The 11,520-nt window shown below is 41.4% G+C and overlaps 1 protein-coding gene across 1 annotated transcript in view; it reads right to left on the bottom strand.

The window, feature by feature from the left end:
• Positions 1–8,284, bottom strand: part of VXN (vexin) — a 28,012-nt gene extending 19,728 nt beyond the window's left edge. Inside the window, exons 1-2 of the mRNA XM_055431712.2 lie at positions 7,671–8,284; positions 2,539–2,594 (exon numbers count right to left, since the gene is read on the bottom strand). Of these exons, the coding sequence (XP_055287687.2) occupies positions 2,539–2,594; positions 7,671–7,737 (123 nt within the window). The 5' untranslated portion in view covers positions 7,738–8,284. The remainder of the gene's footprint in view (positions 1–2,538; positions 2,595–7,670) is intronic.
• Between the last annotated feature and the right edge of the window lie 3,236 nt (positions 8,285–11,520).

Below are 11,520 nucleotides of genomic sequence, written 5' to 3' on the forward strand. Positions count from 1 at the left end.
GAGCTTCAAGCCAACCTTTTCACTCTCTTCTTTCACTTTCATCAAGAGGCTTTTGAGTTCCTCTTCACTTTCTGCCATAAAGGTAGTGTCATCTGCATATCTGAGGTTATTGATATTTCTCCCAGCAATCTTGATTCCAGCTTGTGCTTACAACAACAAAAAGCCATTAAAAGCCCTTTCTTTCTTAATATATAAAAATATTCTCAAAGGTCATTTTAAAAAGGGACATACAAGTGACAGAAAAATGAGCAAAAGACATGTCTTTTAACTCATGGGAGAAAATATAAAAATCTATGAAAAATGAAAAATGATATTAATAATTAAAGAAATGCAAATTAAAATAGTTTGACCTATCAGATTGTAAAAGAATAACAACATTGATGCCATATAGTATTGGTTTAGCTGTTCTGGTAAATGTACTTTAGAACAGTTGCTAAGAATTTGGCAATGGCTATAAAATTTTTTCAGTGTTTATATCCTTTGAGCATTTTCTTTCTTTTTTAAAATTGACATACAGCATTGTGTAAATTTAAGTATAAGGTGTTGGTTTGATGACCCAGCATTTTCATATCTATGAATTTACCCTCAAAAACATTTGCATAAGAACAAAAAAATACATTCAAGAATATTTCTTGTGGCACTATTTTAGTGGAAAAATGGGGAAACCCCATTTATTGATGATTTGGTTAAATAATCTAGAAAACTTCAGATTAGGATTGAGTGAAAAATTATAGTACATTCATACAATGTCATACAGCCTCTAAAAAGAATGGGGAAGGTCTGCATGTATTAATTGGCATGTAAAGATTTTAAAATTTATTTAGTGAAAAAAGTAAATTGCAAAATAACATATTATTGAGCAATAAAGCATGATAACGGTGTATTGTTATATAAGAAATTTTCACTTAAAAATACTAGTGTTTATTGAATGCTCAGTATATATCAGATTTGGACTAAGAACTTGGAAAAGAAAGTGAAAGTGTTAGTCACTTAGGTGTGCCCAACTCTTTGTGACCCTCTGAACTGTAACTCTGTCCATGGGATTCTCCAAGCAAGAATACTGGAAAGAGTTGCCATTCTTTTCTCCAGGATATCTCCCCAACCCAGGGATAGAACCCCAGTCTCCTGTATTGCAGGCAGATTCTTTACTGTCTGAGTCACCAGGAAAGCCTGAGGACTTCATGTCTATTAAATCATTTGTTCCTTCCAATGGTTCTTGGGACATATTCTCCCATTATCCCCATTTTAACATTAACAAAGTCGAGTCCCAGAATGGTGGGGCTGTTTGCCCAAGGTCATAAAGCTAGAAATGGATAGAACTGAGATTTAAAACTAGGAAATGGATTAGAACCAGGTAGTTTGACTCTAATCTACATACCTAACCACTATGTTCTTCAGCTTCTCAGGATTTTTCTGATACTATATTTTACATCTTTTTAGTGTTTGAAATTTTGTAATGGGAACATACTGCTTTAGAAATTTAAAAAGTAATAAATGTATATAAAACAATGACTGAAACCTAATCTCATTTCCAGGACACTTAGAAAGTTTGTTTTTTTTTTAAATGGAGAATAGGATTTTAAAAATTGAGATCCTTAGAAAATCAAAAGGTGTTCTACAAAAAAATTGTGATAGAAACTCCAGTATAACCAAGAGGGAACAATTAGCCCTGAAAATAAATCTTTTAAAGTACAAAGATGTATTGAAAGCTTTTGTAAAGAAATCTGTAGGTAAAATGAGAAATTCACAGGTCTAAAGACGTGTAAACTAATTTTAAGGTAATGCATGTACTTATTAAAGTAGCAAAAAATAATACAAAAACATGAAAGCCAAATGTTGGTGAGGTTGGAGGTAAATGGAAAAGCATTGTTGGAAGCCTGGCAGTTGTTCAGAATTCCTGGTAATATGGGACAAAACTGTAAGCAGAAAGCATCTTTTAAAAGTCCCTGTTATATTGTCCACTTTAGCACAGTAGTAGGGGAGTTGGTGATGGACAGGGAGGTCTGGCGTGCTGTGATTCATGGGGTCACAGAGAGTCGGACACGACTGAGCGACTGAACTGAACTGAACTGAGGTATGCCAATGATGGATGGGTGAAACTCATCTTTTACTTGTTAATTCTACTTTGAGGCCTATTGCACCACAGAATTAATCCCCAATAGTATTTTGTACAAATAAATTTATTGCACTGCTATTTATAATAGTGAAAAAATGGAATATTACAAATGTCAACAATAGGGGAACACCTAGATCAGGGATGCTGTACCCATATCATGGATTCTGTTTAAGAAAAGAAAATGTATATGTAAAACAAAAACTATCTGATGCAAAAGTGGGTCCCGTTCAGTGCTGTTTGTTGTCTGGTTGACATTTGTCAGTTGTTTTGATTAAGTGGACAGTGGACAACGCAGCAGCAACCTGGGCTACAGAAAACCTTTCTGTTGTTAAGCGCATGGATAGAGTGGGGCAAGTGAAGAAGCTAGACGCTGCTTTTTAAATGAAAGTCAACAGAAAGGATCAAAACTGAAGTTTTCTTACATTCTTGGTTAAGAGATGTTGAGAGCTTTTGACTCTTCTTCTGGCTGGACTGGTCACTGCAAAGAGAGAGAAAGGAATTGTTTTAGAGAACACCTATGAGGCTGAGAGCTCCCTTGGTGGCTCAGCTAGTAAAGAATCTGCCTGCAATGAGGGAGACCTGGGTTTGATCCCTGGGTTGGGAAGACCCTTTGAAGAAGGGAATGGCAACTCATTCCAGTATTTTGGCCTGGAGAATTCCATGGACTGTATAGCCCATGGGGTTGCAAAGAGTCGGACACACCTGAGCAACTTTCATTTCCTGAGGCTGAAGCAGCTGCAGTAGCAATACTGAGAGGGTTTGTACCTGGAGTGGGACAGGGCACAGGGGAGGGGGGTGGGAAGAAGAGAAGGATGCAACTGCAATTTTAAATGTTCCTTGATCAAATGCACCAAAGTTCAAAGCAGTACTAGTCATGATAGCCCAAAGGTGAGTCATTAACAAATGAATGGATAAACTCAACGTGGCATAGACATACAGTGAACTATCTATCATTCAGCCTTAAAAAAAATAGAATGAAATTCTGAAACTTGCTCTAACAGGGATGAACCTTGGGCTGGAGGAAGGAAAGAATGGAGGGTTATTAATTCATGACTACAGAGCATCAGTGTGAGAAGATGAAAAAATTCAGGAAACAGACAGTGGTGATGTTTGGACAACAATGTGAATGTACTTAATGCCACAGAACTGAACTCTTAAAAATGGTTAAATGATAAAGTTTTTATTATGTACATTTTACCACAATGAAAAAAACTCAGAGTCAATTAGCCATAAAAAGTTACTTGGTTGGGAAAAGGTGTGTATCTGGTTGAAAGTGGAAACACCCAGGCATCTCTTTTGCACATTGATGTTGAGTGACTTAGAAGTGAAATCCTGCCATGTCATTACCCTGTCTGGAATGGAAATGACTTCTTGTCAGAGGTCAGGTAAGAGCTCAGGTGAGAGCTCTGTTGATGTTTTCTGAAGAGTGAGGGCAGCCCTGAAGCCAGGAGAGCAGGGCACTGGTTGAGCCAGGGGTCTCCACTCCTTTCACTTTGGTGTGAATCCCAACTTGACCACTTGCCAGTTCTGTGACCAGGGGTCAGTGACACATCCTCACTCCCTGCCCTCATCTGGACGATGGGTGTGGAACTCACAACCACCTCTGAGGGCTGTGTGCGTGCATGCTCAGTCCTGTCTAACTCTTTAAGACCCCATGGACTATAGTCCTAAAGGCTCCCCTGTCCAGGGAATTCTCCAGGCAAGAATACTGGAGTGGGTTGCTATTTCCCAGGGACTGAACCTTCTGCATTGGCAGGGGAATTCTTTATCCCCGAGCCACCTGGGAAGCGCCCCCAAGGGCTGCAGTGAGGCTTAAATGGACTAATCTTTATCAAGTCTTTAGCCTGGTGCCTGGCAAAGAGTTCCCAGGCTTCAGCGGTGGTTATTAAGATTCTCTTTCTCTGCCAGGTAAGGGCAGACGGAAGGAATAGGTGATCACTTCTAGAGACTGTAGCATCCATCAGGAGTTCTCTTTCTGGAGTTTTCTCCATTTCCTCCTGCAGTTCCCCAGTTCACCTTGCCAACTCCGCTCCACTGTTGTTTATTCCCAAGAGAATTATTTTGACGGCCGTTCACCCTAGAATTAAACCCACTGGTGTGCTTCAGGAAATAAGTTCTGGTATAACTTCTTGGTAAAACCACAGATTTTTATCTTTTGTGTTTACTGTGAATCATGCCTGTGAAATCTTTCCCTTAAAGGGCTCCCCTGCTCTCTGGGAAGTGAAAATACACTCTTGTCCTCAGTTAAGACTTGGTCTCTGTATTGTGCCTTTTAACTACTTAAACACCGTAACACTTGCTGTTGCCATATTTTTGTGACAAATTAGGATGGCTCAGCTAAAAAAGTGCATAGATTTAGGTTGAACCCAGTGTGTGTGTGTGTGTGTGTGTGAAAGAGGGATATAATACAATCATAGGTGTGATAGTGGCTCACAGTGGCCTTTAGTAGATGATGGATGGCTTCTTTCCTTCCCTTATTCACTTCTCATAGCAACTCTGTGGGGTTGGGTCTTTTCATTAACTCTGTTTATTAGGTAGATGCTGAGGGTTAGGGTTAAACAGCTGGGGTGGTGGAACACAGCCTCTGTCTCTGAACTTTTGCTCCGTAAATGTTTCATTCATTGCACATTGAATACAATATACAGGAGCATTTGGGAAAGGACACACCAGGGAGAACTATAACCCTTGTTAGAGAAAATCAAACCAACTTATATTTCTGCAGGCAGGGAAGGTGGGAATGGGTTGAAGAGTTACAGATCTATCTGATAAGCAGTGACTTAGGAAGACCTGCCAGGCACCGTCTTCTCCCACTGAGAGCCTGAGGCTCTGGAGAAGGTGAGATGAGGCAAAACAAGATGTAGGAAGAGGCAGGCTTCTTCCACTGGCAATCTAATATAAAACTGTAAATATCCCTTTTCCAGAGAACAGCTTCCTGAGCAGTGACATGACCATGAATACTGATGACTGGTTTAATACCCGGAGGTGGCCGTGAATAAAAATGGTAAGAAAGAAATTCAAGTTTGAGTATTTATCTTTGACTAAGCATATTTATTCGGAGAAGGCAATGGCAAGCCACTCCAGTACTCTTGCCTAGAAAATCCCATGGATGGAGGAGCCTGGTAGGCTGCAGTCCGTGGGGTCGCTAAGGGTCGGACACGACTGAGCGACTTCACTCTCAATTTTCATTTTCACACATTGGAGAAGGAAATGGCAACCCACTCCAGTGTTCTTGCCTGGAGAATCCCAGGGATGGGGGAGCCTGGTGGGCTTCTGTCTATGGGGTCACACAGAGTCGGACACGACTGAAGTGATTTAGCAGCAGCAGCAGCAGCAAGCATATTCATTGCTATAAATCTGGAATAAAGATAGAAACTACATTGTAAGTGATGCATTGGGTTGGCCAAAAAGTTTGTTTGGGTTTTTCCATAGCATCATATGGAAAAATTCCCTGAATGAACTTTCTGGCCAACCCAATATTTAATGGTGCTTACTGCCTGCCAGGTACTGTTCTAGATGCTTTACATGTCTTCTATATCTCAGTTCCCCCTGCCCCCCCCAATAACCTCAGGAGATAAGTTCTAGTTCTTCCTTTTTTATAAGATTGGAAACTCGGGCCCAGAGAGGTTGAGTTCCTATCCAAGGTCACACAGCACACAAGTGGTGATGGGTCTCTTGATGAGCCTGCTAAGCAAATGGATTCAAAGGCCCTGTTTTGAATGATTCTCTTCAGGTGAAGTATGACTTTCCTCCTGAATTGTATAAGTATTTGATTTAAAAGGGCCATTCAGCTTTGAGGATTTTCTCCCTTAAATTTTTTTAAATGGAAAACATTTATAGAAAATAGACATTTTAGCATTTTCATATTTGCTTTCAATTTGTTTTCTTCTCACATAAAAGAAATAGCAAACGAGAGGGCAGGTTTGGTCCCCTTTTACCCACCTCTAATTCTACTTTCCTCCCTCTCCAGAGCTACTAGTCTCACTAACTTGGTGTCTTTCTGGCCTGCGGTTTTTTTAATGCTTTTCTCTAGATATGTGTGTATAAACAATATATAGTACTGTTTCATATTTCCAAATTTAACAATCTTTAGCCTGCTTTATTTCCCTTTCAATGTTATGCTTTCAAGTTATTCATTGCTGTAAATATAGAATAAAAATAGAAATCACTCTGTAAGTGATGTATTTAATGGTGCTTCCTACCTGCCGGGTACTATTCTAGATGCTTTATACGTTTTGTCTATATCTCAATTTTCCCCCATAATAACCTTGGAAGATGAGTTCTAGTTTTTCCTTTTGTACGAGATTGGAAACTCAGGTCCAGAGAGGTCAAGTGTGGACCTGTGTGCACACACATAGACCCATTTCATCCCTGTTGACTGCTGTGGGGTCTTCCAGAGTCTGATGACACCACCTTTAACCCCTTCCCCTCTTCAAGAACATGTAGGCTGTTTTCAGTTTTGCCCTGTGAGCATCTATGTGTATTTATTTACAGGACTGGAACTGCTGGGTCAGAGGGTCGCCTTTGACTTTTCAGGCACCTTCCAAAATCTCCAGAGAGTCCCAACTTCAGCACGTGGGCAGACTCCCCAGTTCTTTTTCTTCCCCCTCTAACTGGCAATAAATGTCTAAAGCTGAATTTATGTTCTGCTGGCTGTCTCTCTGTGGCCAGGCTGGGTCCCTCCCTGCCTCCCAGCAGTGGCCCTGTTGATGCCTGACATGGGAAGAAAAAAGGAGTTGTTTGAACAGAGGGGTCACTGCACCAGCAGACATTCTGCCCTTTTCATTCAGTCTGACAGAGACCCGGCGCTAAGTCGGGGACCCGGGGCTAAGCTGGAGTCCCGGGCTCACCCAGCAAGACAGGGGCTGCAGGGAGAGCTCAGGGGCTGCAGGGAGAGCTCAGGGGCAGCAGGACAGAGAGCCGAGTCCTGCAGGTGGGGTGAGGGAAACATCCAGGGCCACAGAACCCTGCCTGAGACTGGACACCGTTCCCCTCCGAGCAGCAGGGCTTTTACAAAGTCACACCCTCTGGCAGTGCCAGTTCCAGGTTAAGTTTAGAAGCGCGGCCCTGGGGTCTGTGCGGAGGCCAGCCTGGGTCAGGGCATTCTTGGACCACTTCATCGGACCACTGCCAGCAGGCTCCCTCCTCCCATTTCACGGCACAGTGAGAAATCATACTTTAGAGCCAGCTGCTTCTCGTTTGGGAGCCCTCTTGTTCCCTGGAGAAGAGTCTCTCTCCAGCTGCCCTGGGAATTTTGTTTTCGTCCCTGTTGCCTAACACAATGGATCGCTGTCAGTTTTACTCAGCATATTGGGTTTTCCAGTATCGGATTCAGTGTTTAACTGCCCTCCTTTCCCCCTTGATGGATTGTTTCTCAATGACTGATGTTCATCCATGCCCCCTCCCCTTTTCAGAAACAACCACAAACACCATCACAACAGAGGCCATCCGACCTCAGAGGCCTGAGGGTAAACGTAGTAAAACAGCACGTGACTGTCTTTTACCCTCTGACCGAAACAGCCACGTTAAGAAAACAGTCAAGGGCAATTTTACTCACCCTTGGAAGGAATCACGGTGGTGAAAACTTCTATATTTTCATCACTGCAGCTGTAAATCTGATGCATCGTTTCAGCCTTCTCTCCCCAAAAGTGTCCGGGGATGGGAGGCCTCTCTCTGAACCCCTAGTCGCGAGGTCTCCTAATCCGATCTGGCTCAGGGATCATTGTGCCGGTTCACAAAAGACAGGCTGGTGCTATGATCTCATTTCGTTCCAGAGTCTTCACTGCAACATTTTCTAATCCCATCTGTCTTTTCTTTTTTTTTTTATGAATCCTATTATTGCAAACCTTTGATGGAGCCTAGCGCTTCAGTCCCCTCCCAGCCAGGATGTATTTAACATCTTTATTTTGCCGTGCCTGCTGCAGTGGATTTGGAAGTCTTTTGTGAAGTGGTGATGAAGTGAAATCGCCTACTCGGTTAGCGCCAAGCGTGGCTGGAGGATGATACTGAAAAGGAAACGTGATTTTTGGTACCAGCAGTTCCCCTTTTCATTTCAGAAATGAAGAGGTTTTTTTTCCCCTCCCCTCTCCAGAAGAACTGGCTATTCAGTAATTTGTCATGTGTTAATTTGGCATCCTTCAAAGTTTCTATTTTAAACAAAAGGGCTGTTCTTCCAGAGCGTTCTTGCCTCATGCCAGTACATGACAAGGCTGACATTTCTAGAGAGCTGTGTGTTTTATGCATCTCCTTGTAGAAACCTGCAAGTGCTTGCAAGGATGTGGTAACAAGCAGCGTCTAACACTAGAGATACCTGACTAGAGAGAGGTTATATTTTCATTATCCTAAATATCCTATTGTTCTCTATATATCCTATATATCTTGTATTTTATCCTATATATATATATATATACACACACATACACAATAGGTGTATTATGTCAAACCCATTGGCTTTCATTTCACAGTTACAGATTTCTTCATACCAATAGTGATGGTGATGTAATATTTTAAAATTTTATTTTATTGAAGTATAGTTGATTTCTACTGCACAGCAAAGCAATTCAGTTATACATATATTCTGCTTCATATTCTTTTCCCTTGTAGCTTATCACGGGGTACTGAATATAGTTCCCTGTGCTATGCAGTAGGACCTTGTTATTTATCTGTTCTATATAGAATGGTTTGCATCTGCTAATCCCAATTAATCCATTCCTCCCCCACCTCCCCTTTCCATTGACAACTGCAAGTTTGTTCTCCATATCTATGAGTCTGTTTTATAGATAAATTCATTTGTGTCATATTTTAGATTAAACATATAATTGATATCGTATGGTATTTGTCTTTCTCTTTCTGATTTACTTCACTTCGTATGGTAATCTGTAAGTCTTCCTGTGTTGCTGCAGATAGCATTATTTCATGCTTTTTTATGGCTGAGTAGTGTTCAACTGTATGTATACCACATCTTCTTTATCCATTCATCTATTGATGGACATTTAGGTTGTTTCTACTTCTTAGTTATTGTGAATAGTACTGCTATGAACATAGGGGTGCATATATCTTTCTGAATTACAGTTTTCTCCAGATATGAGCCCAGGAGTGGGATTGCTGGATCATATGGCAACTTTAATTTTAGTTTTTTGAGGAACTTCCATATTGTTTTCCATAGTGGCTACACCAATTTATATTCCCATCAACAGTGTCAGAAGGTTCTCTTTTCTCTATATCCTCTCCAGCATTTATTTGTAGAATTTTTAGTGGTGGCTATTATAACCAGTGTGAGGTGATATCTCATTGTCATTTTGCTTAGTGTCTCTCTAATAATTAGTGATGTTGAGCATCTTCCTGTGTGCCCATTGGCCAGATGATGATGTAATATTAACAATGATAGTTGGCTTTTGTTAGATGCTTGCTAAGAGCTAGGAAGCCTGCTATATAATCTCATTTAATGTCTGCAACTAGTCAATGAGACTAGGAAACTGAGGCCAAAAGAGATTGAGTAGTTTGCCCAAGATTAAAATACCTAGTTCATGGCAGAATCAGAATATATTTTAATACTTAGTGAAAGTGAAGGTCACCCAGTCGTGTCTGACTCTTTGTGACCCCATGGATTATAGTCCATGGAATTCTCCAGGCCAGAATACTGGAGTGGCTAGCCTTTCCCTTCTCAAGGGGATCTTCCCAACCCAGGTCTCCCGCATTGCAGGCAGATTCTTTACTATCTGAGCCACAACTTGATTCCAAAGCCAATGTACTGAACCACTAAAATTGTAGTCCATTCTTCACCTTCAAATCCATCCCCCTACTTTGAACCTGGGGGGGACCTGAGCTTAGGCTTGGATTTGGTGACCATTGATATTTCTGTTAAACAAAGCTGGAGTGTTTACTCATCAGGTGGTTGTCAACATTACACCTCTGTCTCTGAGAATTGCACCTGGCCACAGAGGATGGCTCTAGGAAGCCATGTTTGTTCTACCTGAATCTGTTCCCTTTGATTGAAGCAGGATGAACATATAACCCAAACTGCTGCCTCCTGGAAACAGAAGTTGGGCCTTAGTCTGGGGCCAGAAGGAAGGTGCTGACTTTTAACATCTGTAGTGTCTTTCAGGGTCAGTGGGGGTGGACTTAAGGGGAAGCCAGAGGACATAAATGGAACCATTACTCTAGAAGGGGCCTGAGGCCTGGATGCAAAGCCCAGGTAAAGAGTTTCAGGGACTTTTCTGGTGGTCCAGTGGCTAAGATGCCACACTCCCAATGCAGGGGACCTGGGTTTGATTTTTGGTAGAGGAACTAGATTCCACATGCCACAACTAAGAGTTCGCATGCTACAACTAAAGATTCCACGTGCTGCAATGAAGACTGAAGATCCTGAGTGCTGCAACTAAGACCTGGCACAGCCAAATTAATTAATTAATTAAAAAAATATTTAAAAGACTTTAACTGGCAGAGAGTAGCAGGTCCTTTCACCCTGGCCTACTCTCTATGGGTCTGTTCTGGTTCTGTTTGCACTCAGTAAGGGCCAGTGGGAAGGATGAGGGTAGAGGGTGAGGGGAGTGTGGGGAGAGTGAGGGGAGGGTGTGGAGAGATTGAAAAAGACAGAGGGGAGGGAGGGAGTGTTGCTCTGGCTTGACAGTTTCTCAGTTTCTGCCTTGTGTCTCTTCCTGTCTCGTGGTCAATAAGACACCTCCATCTCCGTGTGATAGATTCCTTTGTGCTTGAGTTTACATAGGTTTTGGTCATTCTCAGCTAAAAAGAGTAGTCTCTAAAAGATATGGCTATAAATTTTGTAACCTCCATAGTAATTAAACTTTTAGATCATATAACATTTAGAGGAGTATCTAGTACAATAAAAAGCAAGATCCCAAATTATGTTGAAGACAGAAATTATGTAACAGACTCTTACTAGGTAATAAAAATTACAAGCTGAAACTTAACTAAATGAAAACATCTGCCTTTACATTACAAAAAATTAAATACAGAATTGGGGTGACTTGTTTAGCAGCAATTTATGAAAAAGATATCCTAGATTTTTGTGAACACATTCTTAATTAGAGGTAATATTGAAAGGCAGGGGCTAAAAGATTATGAATGTAGTTTCAAGGACCAGATACTAAATTGAAAAAAAAAAAACCCTCTGGACACCAAGAAGCCAATCAAGATTACCTGGATTTAATCTTAAGGGGTTCCTGCTTTTTTGTTGTTCAGTTGCTCATTCGTATCTGACTCTTTGAGACCCCATGGACTGAAGCACACCAGGCTTCCCTGTCCTTCACTATCTCCCAGAGTCTGCTCAAACTCATGTCCATTGAGTCGGTGATGCCATCCAACCATTTCATCCTCTGTCATCCCCTTCTCCTCCTGCCTTCAATCTTTCCCAGCATTAGGTCTTTTTTTAATGAGTCAGCTCTTCA

The sequence above is a fragment of the Moschus berezovskii genome, chromosome 16 (assembly GCF_049115385.1).
Source record: "Moschus berezovskii isolate FMDL1 chromosome 16, NW_MosBer_1.0, whole genome shotgun sequence".
Taxonomy (NCBI): Eukaryota; Metazoa; Chordata; class Mammalia; order Artiodactyla; family Moschidae; genus Moschus; species Moschus berezovskii.